This window comes from Pseudorasbora parva, chromosome 7, assembly GCF_024679245.1.
Source record: "Pseudorasbora parva isolate DD20220531a chromosome 7, ASM2467924v1, whole genome shotgun sequence".
In the NCBI taxonomy this organism is placed as follows: Eukaryota; Metazoa; Chordata; class Actinopteri; order Cypriniformes; family Gobionidae; genus Pseudorasbora; species Pseudorasbora parva.
In genome coordinates, this window is record NC_090178.1 from 46,683,970 (window position 1) to 46,701,275 (window position 17,306).

The window sequence follows — 17,306 nt, forward strand, 5'->3', positions numbered from 1 at the left end:
GGATTAGTATTCTCTCGGGACCTCTGTGATTTAGGAATTACCCCCACATCTGAGTTTTGTGTCGTGCATTCACACGGGATAAGCAAATCCTGTGATTTTACTCAAATTTACAGACTTTTCTCCCGGATATGATGTCAAGAGCTGTAAATGTTTTTTTTTTTCATTATAGATATAGCTGTATGAAATCATATGTACAAAATATGGATTTTATACAGCTATATTTAAAAACAGTCATATTTATCGATATCGTTTTGATTGTTTTATAGTAATAAAAATGATTTCATTCAACTGAGCTCAGACCAGCGGCTGGAGTCAGATGTCATTTATCACGAGTGAGAAGCTGACAATATACAGCGGAAGATTGAGCTTAAAGCTAAATGTAAAAGCGCCCATTTAATTAAACTTGTCATTGTACTGTTCTGTTCTGCTTTTCATTAATATTAATATTAAACACACCATTCAATCAGTTTGCTCCTAAACTGGTACTTATTCTAAAGTGAAAGTAATCTGTACATCCACACAGGAATTCATAACGGTGCGCATTATGAATGCAGCCTCCGTTCTTCATGAAAGATAAAGATAGAAATGCACACAGGAAATAAAAAACTTGCAAAAATGATATACGATCCGCCTTATCCTGGCCAAATCACAGAGATGCCGATTTGCACAGGACTACTTTTATCACTAGGGGTGTGACGGTGCACTAATCTGACGGTTCGGCACGTACCTCGGTTTTGAAGTCACGGTTTGGTATGATCTCGGTACAGCAGTTTTACATAATTGCTTTTTATTTATTTTTATTCAACAGTGGTATTTATACTGCAAAAATGTGTCTGTCCTTAAATTCAATTATAACTAAAAGTTTCTTAAAGATAATGCTGTAAATATAGGGAGTCCTTACTGAGGCTACACATTGTAATATTAAAGGTTAACAACAGAGCCCAACTATTAGCCTCAATTCAGTTATTTATTTTTAGATATAATAATCAACACTCATAAGCTTCACATGAGGCAGTTTTTGCATTAACTTCAAAATCTAATTATATATTTTTTATATATAATATAATAATTTATACACGTCTGTCAAATCATGACAGATTTATTTAAACATGCATTAAATACACAAGACATCAATAACAGGTTAATGTAGAATATAATGACTATATAGGCTAATCTAGTGCATATGAACTAACGGCTGTGGGGTGGACACCGAATGACTTGCCTGGGGTAAATGTGATAGGGACATTGTTCTCAAGCTGTTTTGTTGAAACACAGATTAAGCGATTACACGACATATACATTTCAGTAAGGTGTAATGTATGCTCAACATACCTTAAGAGATATTAATGTTTATTCTTTAGGAAGACAGGATGGCGTTTGAACTGACGTGTCTGTGATCAGTCACATGACATTAAGGAGCGTCAAAACAGCACTTATCGTTTGAATTTTGTGAAATGGACTGAATGCCTAATATGTTTGCGTGGGGACTCGGATTGAAGTATGTTCCAGGCATAAAACAAGCCGACTGTTAACTGTTAAAGATTGCATTCGGTACACACGTGCACTGAACCGAAAGCCCTGTACCGATTCGGTATGAATACGTGTGCCGTTACACCCCTCATTATCACAGGACCTCGGTGTTTAGCAAAATATGGTAGGAAATTTGCGGGGAAAAATATTACTTTACAAATTACAGACATGGCCGATTCGCACGGGATAAGGATACCGACATTCTCTGCATTATTACAAATCACCATAAGGTCCCCAGATAATACTAGTCCCGTGCGAATAGGGCTTAAGAGTGATCTCTTGCAGTTTTTTAAAGATAAAGTTTGTCATTTAAGCACCAAAGGCTAAATAAATCACATTAAAAACATTAAACTATCTCTTAAAGCACTTTAAGAAAATGTAATGCGATAATAGATTTAACGTGTAAATAGATTTTGACACCCATTTAAGAATTTTCTGTATAAAACCAAGTTTATGTTCATTTATGAAAACAGTATTGCTCATTATTATTTCATGAAATTTGAAATGCATAACTAATGTTAATTAAGGATGAGCAAAAGTAGTCACAGCAATGGTTGATCATGAAAACAATGATCATGTTATATTATATTGTTCAAACCATAGACTTTAAAAAAAGATGGACCTTCACTATCTTCCAATGAGGAAAAGTGACGCCGCCAATGCGAATATGGCGCTGACATCTTGCGCTGATTTGGGACCTGAGTCCCAAAAGTAGAGGCGCGGTATCAGGAGCCCGCCTACACCAGAGTCCTGCAACGGGTCTCTGCATAAAAGTGGCTAAAACGGGTGGATTATGACATTTATAAAATTCACGGGCGGGGATGCGGGCGGATACATTAACCGTAGTAGCGCGGATAGGCGGATGAAAAATATGTGCAATATTTCTGTGGCAAAGTGAACGCGAGAGCGAGAGAGAGAGAGAACAGGGCGTGATTGTGAATGAGCGTCACCTGCGAGCCACACCGGTCTCGAGTTCTCTGAGGGAGCTCGGAAGCATATAAGGACGAGATATCACCAGACCTGGATTTGACGTTGAGTTGTGTTTATGTTTTATTATGCGTGTGCGCATGGGAGATGTCCATGAAGGGCTACTCACGTTACTTTCGTTTTGTTTGGTTAAAGTCTTTTAAATGTTCGCCGGTTCCCGCCTCCTTCTTCCCCCATCCAACATATTGTAGGCTATTACAATTTCTATGTCCAAATTACCATTACACATACACGCAACAATGATATACCATTTGACCCATCACGTCACCACCACTGCGACATTGAAACTTTAGTTGATGCCTCTCGTAGCGCAGAAGGAGCAAGCGTTGCAGGAGTAGCAATGGATGAAGTAAAAGTAAAGCTGGTGAGTGGAGTAGCTATATGAAATTGTTGACAATGAGTCTTTAAAGGCACTTTTGCCTGTTTCATTAGCCCATTCATGACGCTGTTGATGTTGAGAGAGGTGTAGGATAAAAAAATAAAGCATTTTAATTTGAATGTTTTAGCGTGTGTGATTTATCGCGGGCACGGGTCGGGTAATGGGCCAAATATTAACTGGTCTGGGCGGGTACGGATTTAATTTTGAAATTTTCACGGGTCACGGGTCGGATCTGGTGCTAAACCTTGCGGGTACGGGCGGGGGCCGGTCTCCAAAAATGGACCCGTGCAGGACTCTGGCCTACACTCCTGCAGTATCTGTACTGCAGAACAACCCATTCTGTCAGTGTGAAATAAACTGCTATGGAAATGTAGAAATTAAAGCTAAATCTCCGATCTCCTCCCGAAAATCCTGCAAAAAGTATGTTGGTGCCTCAGTGACAACTTCACTCAGAGAAGCTGTCAATCATGAAAGCAATCGATTTTTATCGAACTAATACTAACTAAAACCAAATTTATTTAAAGAACGAACACCTGAACTAACATCAGCGTGATAAAAACCTAATACCTAAAATGACAGACCCCATCTTTGGAAAAGTGTAATTTTGATGAGCTATACTGGGGCCAACCAGCTGGGGGCGATCGAGACGAATCGGCTTATCGGGATGTGAAAAGTATTTGGTATTTTGGTGGTACCTTGAGGTCTGATTGGTTGACGTTAAAATGTTGAATGTAAAATTGTATTGGTGTATGTAGAATTTAATAAAAATCTAAAATAAATCCTGCATAAGTATTATCCGTTGTTATGACTCTAAATGCATTAGGTGTTAACAAATTGAAGCTTTATTTAGGAATTTTAAAGCGGGGTTGTGTGCCCTCACAATTCGAAATCTTGGTTATGTTTTTGGGTGTACTAGAATATGTTTTCATACTTGATTGTCCAAAAAGGCATGATTTTCCACATATTGTACATTATTAAAGCTACTCTCTCCCTTGTCTGGCTTGAACACACCGATTTCGATGAAACCCCTCCTTACGAAATGTGCTGTGATTGGCATTGCTTAGCAGGTGTTTTGGAAATGTCCCGCCCCTCCATAACCACAAGTTCTTTTCTAGGGTACATATTACAGATGCTATCAATTTCAAAAACAGATAAATCCTGATTTAAACCCTGATGAGGTTAATGAACAAGAGGATTTTGGACTTTTCAAATCTCAGATTTCACAGGACGTTTTAGAGTGGTGTGTTTTTTGTAATTTTCTTTACATTGCAGATATGATGTTATCCTCCATTTAACCGTGATATTTGTCAGAACGCTTTTGCTAAAACAAACTGTAATCGATCACAAAACCATGGCTAATTATTCCTAAGGAGCGGTGAACCGTCTAAAAAAAGCAAAAGAAAACAAGCTGTTCTCCGTAAAACGTGCAGCGGGCACATAAACGTTGGGGTTGTAATGTTCAGGAACAGTGTTTAAATTTTAACCACTCTTGTTTGTCAGCCTTAGGAAGGTCAAACAGAGGAGTTTTGGAAACGGGACGGAATAAACAGCATCTCTTCTCTAATGCAGCTCGACCAGGCCTCGCAAACTTTTCTGCATATTCCTTGGGTGGAGATTATATAAATGAACATTGTGACTTCATAAAGGCCAGAAAAAAAATCCTGCTGTAGTCCAAACAAGCCGTTTGTTGTGGTTTGTGGAAAGTGGATTCTGTTGAATAAAATATCTCCCTTTGGGTTGAAATAATTTAGAACATGTTATTGCTCCAATTAAAGCAATCAATTACATATTTCAAATAAATGTTTTTTTTTGTGTGGTGTGTGTACTTAGTATGGCAATTAATTCAAAGTTTATTTTAAAACAATTGCTTGTCCAGAACCATGTATAACAGCTTTTGATCGGGCATGTAAAACCGCTACCATGTTGGGTCCTATAAGCGGACGTGATTTCACAGGCAGACAGGATTTGTCATGACAGAAGAGACCCAAAAGTGAAACATGCAGTACCTGGGGTTCATGACCAGCCTGCGGAAGAAGTAGGTCCAGGTGATGTAATCCATGGCGTCTTGCTTTGAGGTGACTGTGCCTGCTGCGATTTCTGCGTTCAAGTGGTCGGAGAGCACGCTCAGAAGACTGAAGAAACAGAGGAAAAACGCCCACTTCTGTCATCAAACTGCACAAAATGCTCTTCTTAGTACTTTCGTCTTGTTTCTAGTCTAAATATCTAACAATTCTTAAATCAAGAAGCATTTACTAGATAAGTAAAACGACATACGATATGTTTTCTTGAAAATAGTTTTTGCTTAAAACAGGCAAAATGATCTGCCAATGGGGTGAGAAAAAATATTCTCGTTTCTGATTGAAATCTTGTTTCTTGTTTCCATCCCAAACAGAAATAAGATTATTTTTTCTCAGCCCATTGGCAGATCATTTTGCCTGTTTTAAGCAAAAACTCACTTCATTTTTATTTAATTTTTAAAACTTTAGTATGGGGAACACATATTCACTATTAACTACGACTTTTGCCTCAATAAACTCCTAATTTACTGCTTATTAATAGTTAGTACGGTAGTTTTTGTAGCTTTAAGTTTAGGTATTGGGTCGGATTAAGGGATGTAGAATAAGGTCATGCAGAATAAGGCATTAATATGTGCTTTATAAGTACTAATAAACAGACAATATCCTAGTAATATGCATGATAATAAGCAACTAGTTAATAGTTAATAACTGAATCTTAAAATAAAGTGTTACCAAAATATCTTATGTTGTTTTACTCATCTAGTAATTGCTTCTTGATTTAAGAATTGTTAGATATTTAGACTAGAAACAAGACGAAAGTACTAAGTACGAAGAGCATTTTTTGCAGTGTACTAACACCCAGCAGTGAGACGTGTTGCTTTGTACACACCTCGACTCCACAGGGTAGGGCTCGTACAGAAACTTCTTATAGAAGTCCTTCTTGATGTCATGCACGAGGATAACAGCCTTGCCCTGGTCATCGAACTGCGGCCGTCCTGCTCGACCCATCATCTGAAGAACATCTGGAATGGAAATGACAGAGATCAATGACATTGGACAGTCAGCGAAAACACACACACACACACCCACACACACCCACACACACCCACACACACCCACACCCACACACACACACACACACACACACACACACACACACACACACACACACACACACACACGCACGCACGCACACACACACACACACACACACACACACACACACACACACACACATACACGTCTATATTACCAAGAGGGGACTATCACTCTACACTATCCAAGAGGGGACCTGTGTTTCTAGTCATTTTGAAGAAACAAAAATCACATACAAAATTTTCTTTTAAGGTCCTTATTCATAATATAACTTCAAATAAGCATTTTTTTATTTTTTTAAAAATATGCCAAGAGGGGACCTGAACGATGTCTACCTATCCAACAGGGGACCTCCATAGACTCTAATGGAGCTGTGTGTGTGTGTGTGTGACCGATGTCTACCTATCCAACAGGGGACCTCCATTAGTCTGCAGTGGAGCTGTGTGTGAATGTGAAGTGAGCTGGCAGTCAAGTCTGTCTTCATTTTATATATATATATATATATATATATATATATATATATATATATATATATATATATATATATATATATATATATATATATATATATATATATATATATATATATATATATATGCCATCTCCACCATTACATGTCTTTACAAATAAATAACATAAATGCAGTTAAGCTTCGTACAGACTATATAATGTGTCAAGTAATAATATGTCTTTTTATAATAACTGTGTTCTTTTGAATGTACTGAGAAGTATTTATTTGTAACCTAAAATATACTTTAATACTTTAATTTATTTTTAAATATATTTATTACACAGTCGCAATAAAGTTACAAGATGTAACATCAAGTAACACACTACACTTAGTTAGTCCACAAGTCTTCTTGTGCTTTAGTATGTTAGTCAACACATTAAAGTTAACTTGTTTACACAGGCATCTGGTATCACAATAGGCACACACACACACACAAACACAATATACCTTAGACATAATACCTAATACATTACAGAAAAGTCATTTCTTTAAGAAATTCATTCTCTGTTGTGTCTTCATAATTACAGTATATGATCAGTCCACATCTCTCATTTAAGATTATTGTCAGGTACATCAATGCATTTACATTATTGAATATTGCAGGTCATTATTGAATAGTGATTACGTTACACACACACTGACTCAGGTCCCCTGTTAGATAGTAAATCACGACGCCTGTGTGTTTGCTGTGACATTTCTTATCATCACAAACACACTGCAAAGATTTAGAGTTTTTACAGCAATACCTGAGTTTAAAGGGTTAAATCAAGCAGAAATAGCTCTCTAATGTATTAATTGCCGGTCATTATTGAATAGTGATTATGTTACACACACACTCACTCAGGTCCCCTGTTAGATAGTAAATCACGACGCCTGTGTGTTTGCTGTGACATTTCTTATAATCACAAACACACTGTAAAGATTTAGAGTTTTTACAGCAATACCTGAGTTTATAGGGTTAAATCAAGCAGAAATAGCTCTCTCAGGGCCGGCGTTTGCTATAGGCGAGCTAGGCGGTTGCCTAGGGCGACAATTGTGTTAGGGGCGCGAGCGCGCTCTAGTGCCGCCCATTACTACCCATTAAGCATAGAATCGGAACAAGCGAAATACAACATAATGTTCATTAAACATGATCATCATAGGGCGCCCCCTCAGCCACACGTTTTATTACTTATCAACCTGATTATTAGATTGAATTGATGGTGATTATTGATTATTAGTTCAGGCGTTAGGTCAGGCAAGTGCTCATCTTGCGCGTTCATCAAAAATGAGGCGTCTAAACCCCGCGGATGCACAGGGACGGAAAAAGAGAAAAAAAGAAAGGAAGAAAATTGAAAGAAAGCCCAGTATAGAGGTTAGTCTTCTTATCTCAGCCAATAAGTTGTCAAACAAAATAAAATTACTTAGTATCAATCTTATCAACTAATATTTATTTTCTAAATATTATTAATATTGTCGCTAAGCTATCACTTGCTAGTTTTCTACATAATTACTATACGTATTGCAAACATAACTTCACTGACAATAATCTACAATAACCTACATGGATGTCATTTAAATATCAAAAGTCCAGTTCGTTATGAATGTGGATAACGTGTTATTTATGAAAAGTACAAACGCTCTCTACGTGGGCGTCGGAAGGAAATAAATACGGCCTCTCGTTTTTTTTTTTTTTTTTACTGGAGCAGGCTAATGAAAGATGCCATATTATTTACATTAAACACAAATATGCTGTGTTCACCTAATTCTTTATAGTGGCTGTAGTGTAGTGGTAAGACGCACGGCATCAAGATTTGATGCAGATCGATCAGTGGTTCGATCCTGCCTTTTGCCACACTCACTCTATTCCCTTTTCCCATCAAATATCAAATTGGAAAGGCATATATTTTTAATTAAAAGTGAGAAAATGTTTGAAAAGTGGAAATAAAGCGTCGAACGTGTTTAATAATAAGTGATTCTCCGTTAGGGGTAGGCCTAGGAAAACAGACATGTGCTGAATTAGAGACGATAAAAGTGAGTGGAGTTGGGTGGGGGGCGCAAAACTCCATCTCGCCTAGGGCAACCAAAGAGCTAGAGCCGGCCCTGAGCTCTCTAATGTATTAATTGCAGGTCATTATTGAATAGTGATTACGTTACACACACACACTGACTCAGGTCCCCTGTTAGATAGTAAATCACGACACCTGTGTGTTTGCTGTGACATTTCTTATCATCACAAACACACTGCAAAGATTTAGAGTTTTTACAGCAATAACTGAGTTTAAAGGGTTAAATCAAGCAGAAATAGCTCTCTAATGTATTAATTGCAGGTAATTATTGAATAGTGATTACGTTACACACACACACTGACTCAGGTCCCCTGTTAGATAGTAAATCACGACACCTGTGTGTTTGCTGTGACATTTCTTATCATCACAAACACACTGTAAAGATTTAGAGTTTTTACAGCAATACCTGAGTTTAAAGGGTTAAATCAAGCAGAAATAGCTCTCTAATGTATTAATTGCCGGTCATTATTGAATAGTGATTATGTTACACACACACTCACTCAGGTCCCCTGTTAGATAGTAAATCACGACGCCTGTGTGTTTGCTGTGACATTTCTTATCATCACAAACACACTGTAAAGATTTAGATTTTTTACAGCAATACCTGAGTTTATAGGGTTAAATCAAGCAGAAATAGCTCTCTAATGTATTAATTGCAGGTCATTATTGAATAGTGATTATGTTACACACACACACTGACTCAGGTCCCCTGTTAGATAGTAAATCACGACACCTGTGTGTTTGCTGTGACATTTCTTATCATCACAAACACATTGTAAAGATTTAGAGTTTTTACAGCAATACCTGAGTTTAAAGGGTTAAATCAAGCAGAAAGCTTTCTAATGTATTAATTGCAGGTCATTATTGAATAGTGATTATGTTACACACACACACTGACTCAGGTCCCCTGTTAGATAGTAAATCACGACACCTGTGTGTTTGCTGTGACATTTCTTATCATCACAAACACACTGTAAAGATTTAGAGTTTTTACAGCAATACCTGAGTTTAAAGGGTTAAATCAAGCAGAAATAGCTCTCTAATGTATTAATTGCAGGTCATTATTGAATAGTGATTACGTTACACACACACTGACTCAGGTCCCCTGTTAGATAGTAAATCACGACGACTGTGTGTTTCTCTCCTCAACCCCCACAACCCCCCACTCACAATTTACATTTCAATAAAGGAGACTTGAAAAACCAGTTTGTGTGTTTGCTGTGCACAGGCCAATAGAGCTCAAACTACCAATGTGGCAGAACCCTTCTCAAATAAACTAGAGAAGATGCTGTGATTTGCCCTGCCAAATTAAACTAAATTACATTTTTTACAATCGCTAGGCCACATTTCTCAATACTTTGGTCATTTTCAAAATCCTTCACACAGTTCTCCAAACCAACTTTCGTCTTCACAGCAGTTATTTCACATTCAACATCCACAAAAACCAACAAAACACTTAATTCATGTCTCAAATCAAGTGCCAATGATCCACAGTTTAGCTTGCACAGACTGAAGTTGTGATCACTGTGTGAAGAGTTGAAAAAGTGTGTTTATTATTGAGAAATGTTTTGTAAAAGAACATTTTATATCACAGCTTAACTGTGGATCAACATTGCTTTAGCAAAAAATGCATTCAATGGCAACATCTTTCAATTTACCTGAAATCTTTTCTCACTTTGACACAAACACAATCAAAACTTTGTTCTACAGGCCAATTCGCACATCCTTACATGCTGTTTTCAAAAGTGTTAAACTTATGGACAAAACAATAACATAATACAAAACTGAATGAGACAGCAATTTACAACATGTATACAGTAATATTGTAATGCAATTTATACTGCTAAAAAAATCAAACACTATCAAAGCAACTTTGATGAAACTGAACACCAACACAAGTGTTAGGCCATTACCATCCATTCAAAAGAGGAAACTTAGGAATAATGTTGTACTGTACTGTAAGCATGCAGTGAATTAAAAGCAGCAGAGAGTGTCATTCTAGTTTTGTAAAGAAATTTTACTTGTATAATGTTCCTGATGTTAGTGTTGGATGTAAACCTGTGCTGCTAGTGCTCTGGAAGAATGAGTTGATTTGTAAAAGTAAAATGAACTGCTGTGAAGCTGAAAGTTGGTTAGCAAATTTATAAACTCCTCACTCAGTTCTCCTAAATATTGGGAAATATGTCCTAGCGATTGTAATTTCATTTCATCATGTAATTTCAATTTATTTTTGGCAGTGTATTTGGTCTAGGACACAGGTAACAGTAGTGAGCTTCTTTGTATCACCTGTGAGAGTCTTCATGCATTGAAATGTAAATTACTGGTGGGGGGTTGAGCAGCAAACTCAACACACACACTATTCTCTATTCCAATTTCAAGAGCACATCTAAACCACTAGCCCAAACACATTACAAGTGAAAGCACAAATAAATACAAAAGATATGATACAAATGAAATAAACAGTGCTTTTCAGGACGGTCTCTCAGTAGTTGTAATATAACACTGTATTGTCCTCACTGTAAAAAAATAAAATAATATATATATATATATATATATATATATATATATATATATATATATATATATATATATATATATATATATATATATATATATATATATATATATATATATATATATAATTATATATTCACTTAACTGAACCTACTATGACATAAGCAACTATGTTTACTGGGATACTTCCTATTTTTTTAAAATAATTTTGTATTAATTTTAGCATTTTAGTTTAGCATTCGTGGACTGTCAGAGATACAGCTTTTGGGGCGTGTGCTTTAGGTGTTCACCCATATAGCACGTGAGTAATGAAGAGCCTTCTGAAGCAAAGTGGCACGTTTGTGTAAGAACAATGTCCATATTTTAAACTTTATAGACTAAACAAACTATTTTTATTGAAAGAAATTGTGTTTTAGTGTTATTATGAAAAGAGTAACCCCTGACGCTAAGTTTTGTTTAGCTCTATCTTCTCTCTTCTGCGTTTGTCAGTGCACATACGTCAAGGATTCATGGGTGAAGAAGGGTTACTCTTTAAAGTACAACTCCGGTGAGAAATGACCCTTGGGGTAATTAACAGATGGTTACCGAGTAGATCGTTCTCTGGGATGCGTTTTCATGGAAATCAAGTGTAAAGAGTTTTATCTCTAATAACAGATTTGAGTGACGAACGCTATGCTAAGTGATGAACTGTGACGTGGAATCTCATATGGGCCATTGTTTCCGGAAGAAAGCACTGAACGCAGTAGAGAAAAAAAAAAGAGAAAAAAAGTCCATGTAATTAGATTTCACAAACTTAATTCCTATCGACCAGCTCACTTAGCACAACGTTCGTGGCTCGAGTCGTCGAGACTGTTTTCCAAGATGGCTGCAGTCTGTAAACGTGTAATGTACTGTCTTTATAAAGTATCTTCTTATTAAACCGTTTGTACTCTAACAAGTTCTCAATGCTGCGGTTTGCATGTAGGGATCCTCATTATGCTGCCTTGTTAGTGTGAGGTTATTTTGAGCCTTGTTAGTCGTATTAACTAGCGATTTAATTTCACTTATTCCATGCCCCATAGACAAACATTAGAAGCTAATCTGTGTTTAGAGATAAAACTCTTTAAATTCGATTTTCATGAAACCGCATCCCAGAGAACAATCTACTCGATAACCATCTGTTAATTACCCCTAGGGTCATTTCTCACCGGAGTTGTCCTTTAAGCGCAATGTGATTCGTGTGGCACTGAAAACCGAAAGCTAGTATTTTAGTCTATGGATCAGTTACTGTGTGGATCAGTTATATGATGGTTAGATGCACTTTTATGGACCGACAAGGCACTGGCATTTTAAACGCGGAATCTGCATATAAACGCGGAATCTGCATATAAACGCGGAATCTGGTGTTAACGCAGATTTCCCCGGAATTTTACATATTTGTAATGAAATTCTGTGTCGTGTGGGTTAAGAACGTATGTCTGAGGAAAGTGCAGACCGATCGTGTATTGCACAGACAGACAAATATTGTCCATTCTGTCAGATTTTCCGGTGTTCTGCTCGACCCCTGTCATCTCGTGCTTTGATTTATAATGGGCACATTAGGCAGCAATGCATATCTGCTGCAAATGCGACCGTTTTCCCCTCTGTTAGTCTGTTCCAAACATGCATTTAACATGCTCTATATGGGTAGTTTACATGATAAGTAACCTTAAAGTTAAAATTAAGCATCTAGTTTTAATCATTTAAAGGGGCCTTTGAAGTTGGGGGACAAAACTTCTGGCAGTGTTGTGTTTTCGTGTATTTTTATTTTTCACAGCTCTGGATATCATTATGGTGATTGTTAAACACACAGAACAATTCACTACATGATTTCATGGTGCAATGTTTTTTTTTATGTTAATTTTAAAATTTAAATGTTTTACTTAATAGTACTTAAGAGTACTGTAAAATATGATTCTTATGATTTTTTTTTTTTTAGATCTTTTAAAAAAAAAAAATACTTGAAAGAAAAAGCTAATGGAGCACTTTCATTTTAACTTATATAAACTATTATAATTTATTTTACCGGAAAGTTTAAAGCTAATAACCATTAATACTTGAAGTATTTGAAGTGCAGTGTTATATCAAATATCATATTTGTCCTAAAAAGTAAATGTGATGTTTGTTACCTCGATAAATTTAAGGTCATTCCTATTTTTTGTTTTATGTTGTATTATATTAACATTAAAAGCACACTCTTTTTTCACCAAAATTACAGTAAAGGGTAAAAAAACTGAATTACCAAACATTTTAACGGAAAAAAAGGAATCTGCAAAAATTAAAACGGAAAAAACGGAATTTGGGAAAAAATAAAACTGATTTTATAGGGCCCTAAAAACCCAGTTTGTGAACCAAAGGCCAACCTAGAGGAAAGGAAAATCAAACCTGAGATCTTCTCAACTCACATCTTTCTCCTAGACAGAAATGAGATCAAGTGAACATCAAATTGAGACATAAGGCTAAGTCTCCTGCTTCTCACATGTTTATCCTGAGACAAAAAATGACATTCTCTCATGTTTATCTCCACTAAAGTTTCATGAGAGATCTCAACAACATCACATACTATGCTCTGATTTGTCTCCTTGGCTAGAGAGATTGGATTGCTCATATGTGTCTCCTCTAAAGTTTCAGAAGGGATCTCAACAGTATCGCATGCTGTGCTCAGACTTTTTTCTTCAGCTCGATACTCTGGAACTCTCACTTTTGTCACCTCTAAAAAGTTTCATAAAAGATCTCAATAACATCACACATTGTGGTCAGAATATTCTCCTTATTCAAAGTCTCTGGCACTCTCAAATTTGTCAAACAAATGTTGGTCACTTTTTCAAAACTCTTCACAGAGTGATCACAACTTCAGTCTGTGCAAGCTAAACTGTGGATCATTGGCACTTGATTTGAGACATGAATTAAGTGTTTTGTTAGTTTTTGTGGATTTTGAATGTGAAATAACTGATGTGAAGCAGAAAGTTGGTTTGGAGAACAAGTTTTGAAAATGACCAAAGTATTGAGAAACGTGGCCTAGCGATTGTAAAAACTGTAATTTAGTTTAATTTGGCAGGGCAAATCCCAGCATCTTCTCTAGTTTATTTGAGAAGGGTTCTGCCACATTGGTAGTTTGAGCTCTATTGGCCTGTGGTTCACAAACTGGTTTTTCAAGTCTCCTTTATTGAAATGTAAATTGTGAGTGGGGGGTTGTGGGGGTTGAGGAGAGAAACACACAGGCGTCGTGATTTACTATCTAACAGGGGACCTGAGTCAGTGTGTGTGTAACGTAATCACTATTCAATAATGACCTGCATTTAATACATTAGAGAGCTATTTCTGCTTGATTTAACCCTTTAAACTCAGGTATTGCTGTAAAAACTCTAAATCTTTACAGTGTGTTTATGATGATAAGAAATGTCACAGCAAACACACAGGCGTCGTGATTTACTATCTAACAGGGGACCTGAGTCAGTGTGTGTGTGTAACGTAAATCACTATTTAATAATGACCTGCAATTAATACATTAGAGAGCTATTTCTGCTTGATTTAACCCTTTAAACTCAGTTATTGCTGTAAAAACTCTAAATCTTTACAGTGTGTTTATGATGATAAGAAATGTCACAGCAAACACACAGGCGTCGTGATTTACTATCTAACAGGGGACCTGAGTCAGTGTGTGTGTGTAACGTAAATCACTATTTAATAATGACCTGCAATTAATACATTAGAGAGCTATTTCTGCTTGATTTAACCCTTTAAACTCAGGTATTGCTGTAAAAACTCTAAATCTTTACAGTGTGTTTATGATGATAAGAAATGTCACAGCAAACACACAGTCGTCGTGATTTACTATCTAACAGGGGACCTGAGTCAGTGTGTGTGTGTATTGTAATCACTATTCAATAATGACCTGCAATTAATACATTAGAGAGCTATTTCTGCTTGATTTAACCCTTTAAACTCAGGTATTGCTGTAAAAACTCTAAATCTTTACAGTGTGTTTGTGATGATAAGAAATGTCACAGCAAACACACAGGCGTCGTGATTTACTATCTAACAGGGGACCTGAGTCAGTGTGTGTGTAACGTAATCACTATTCAATAATGACCTGCAATTAATACATTAGAGAGCTATTTCTGCTTGATTTAACCCTTTAAGCTCAGGTATTGCTGTAAAAACTCTAAATCTTTACAGTTTGTTTGTGATGATAAGAAATGACACAGCAAACACACAGGCGTCGTGATTTACTATCTAACAGGGGACCTGAGTGAGTGTGTGTGTGTAACGTAATCACTATTCAATAATGACCTGCAATTAATACATTAGAGAGCTATTTCTGCTTTATTTAACCCTTTAAACTCAGTTATTGCTGTAAAAACTCTAAATCTTTACAGTGTGTTTGTGATGATAAGAAATGTCACAGCAAACACACAGGCGTCGTGATTTACTATCTAACAGGGGACCTGAGTGAGTGTGTGTGTAACGTAATCACTATTCAATAATGACCTGCAATTAATACATTAGAGAGCTATTTCTGCTTGATTTAACCCTTTAAACTCAGGTATTGCAGTAAAAACTCTAAATCTTTGCAGTGTGTTTGTGATGATAAGAATTGTCACAGCAAACACACAGGCGTCGTGATTTACTATCTAACGGGACTCGACTCAGTGTGTGTGTGTAACATATTCATTATTCAATAATGACCTGCATTTAATACATTAGAGAGCTATTTCTGCTTGATTTAACCCTTTAAACTCAGGTATTGCTGTAAAAACTCTAAATCTTTACAGTGTGTTTATGATGATAAGAAATGTCACAGCAAACACACAGGCGTCGTGATTTACTATCTAACAGGGGACCTGAGTCAGTGTGTGTGTGTAACGTAAATCACTATTTAATAATGACCTGCAATTAATACATTAGAGAGCTATTTCTGCTTGATTTAACCCTTTAAACTCAGTTATTGCTGTAAAAACTCTAAATCTTTACAGTGTGTTTATGATGATAAGAAATGTCACAGCAAACACACAGGCGTCGTGATTTACTATCTAACAGGGGACCTGAGTCAGTGTGTGTGTGTAACGTAAATCACTATTTAATAATGACCTGCAATTAATACATTAGAGAGCTATTTCTGCTTGATTTAACCCTTTAAACTCAGGTATTGCTGTAAAAACTCTAAATCTTTACAGTGTGTTTATGATGATAAGAAATGTCACAGCAAACACACAGGCGTCGTGATTTACTATCTAACAGGGGCCCTGAGTCAGTGTGTGTGTAACATATTCACTATTCAATAATGACCTGCAATTAATACATTAGAGAGCTATTTCTGCTTGATTTAACCCTTTAAACTCAGGTATTGCTGTAAAAACTCTAAATCTTTACAGTGTGTTTGTGATGATAAGAAATGTCACAGCAAACACACAGGCGTCGTGATTTACTATCTAACAGGGGACCTGAGTGAGTGTGTGTGTGTAACGTAATCACTATTCAATAATGACCTGCAATTAATACATTAGAGAGCTATTTCTGCTTTATTTAACCCTTTAAACTCAGTTATTGCTGTAAAAACTCTAAATCTTTACAGTGTGTTTGTGATGATAAGAAATGTCACAGCAAACACACAGGCGTCGTGATTTACTATCTAACAGGGGACCTGAGTGAGTGTGTGTGTAACGTAATCACTATTCAATAATGACCTGCAATTAATACATTAGAGAGCTATTTCTGCTTGATTTAACCCTTTAAACTCAGGTATTGCAGTAAAAACTCTAAATCTTTGCAGTGTGTTTGTGATGATAAGAATTGTCACAGCAAACACAAAGGCGTCGTGATTTACTATCTAACGGGACTCGACTCAGTGTGTGTGTGTAACATATTCATTATTCAATAATGACCTGCATTTAATACATTAGAGAGCTATTTCTGCTTGATTTAACCCTTTAAACTCAGGTATTGCTGTAAAAACTCTAAATCTTTACAGTGTGTTTATGATGATAAGAAATGTCACAGCAAACAGACAGGCGTCGTGATTTACTATCTAACAGGGGACCTGAGTCAGTGTGTGTGTGTAACGTAAATCACTATTTAATAATGACCTGCAATTAATACATTAGAGAGCTATTTCTGCTTGATTTAACCCTTTAAACTCAGTCATTGCTGTAAAAACTCTAAATCTTTACAGTGTGTTTATGATGATAAGAAATGTCACAGCAAAC

General features: G+C 36.3%; 1 protein-coding gene across 1 annotated transcript in view; it reads right to left on the minus strand.

Annotated features, from left to right (window-relative positions):
* Positions 1-17,306, minus strand: part of ascc3 (activating signal cointegrator 1 complex subunit 3) — a 327,642-nt gene that overhangs the window by 51,392 nt on the left and 258,944 nt on the right. Inside the window, exons 33-34 of the mRNA XM_067449368.1 lie at positions 5,804-5,936; positions 4,903-5,028 (exon numbers count right to left, since the gene is read on the minus strand). Coding sequence (XP_067305469.1) covers positions 4,903-5,028; positions 5,804-5,936 — 259 coding nt within the window. The remainder of the gene's footprint in view (positions 1-4,902; positions 5,029-5,803; positions 5,937-17,306) is intronic.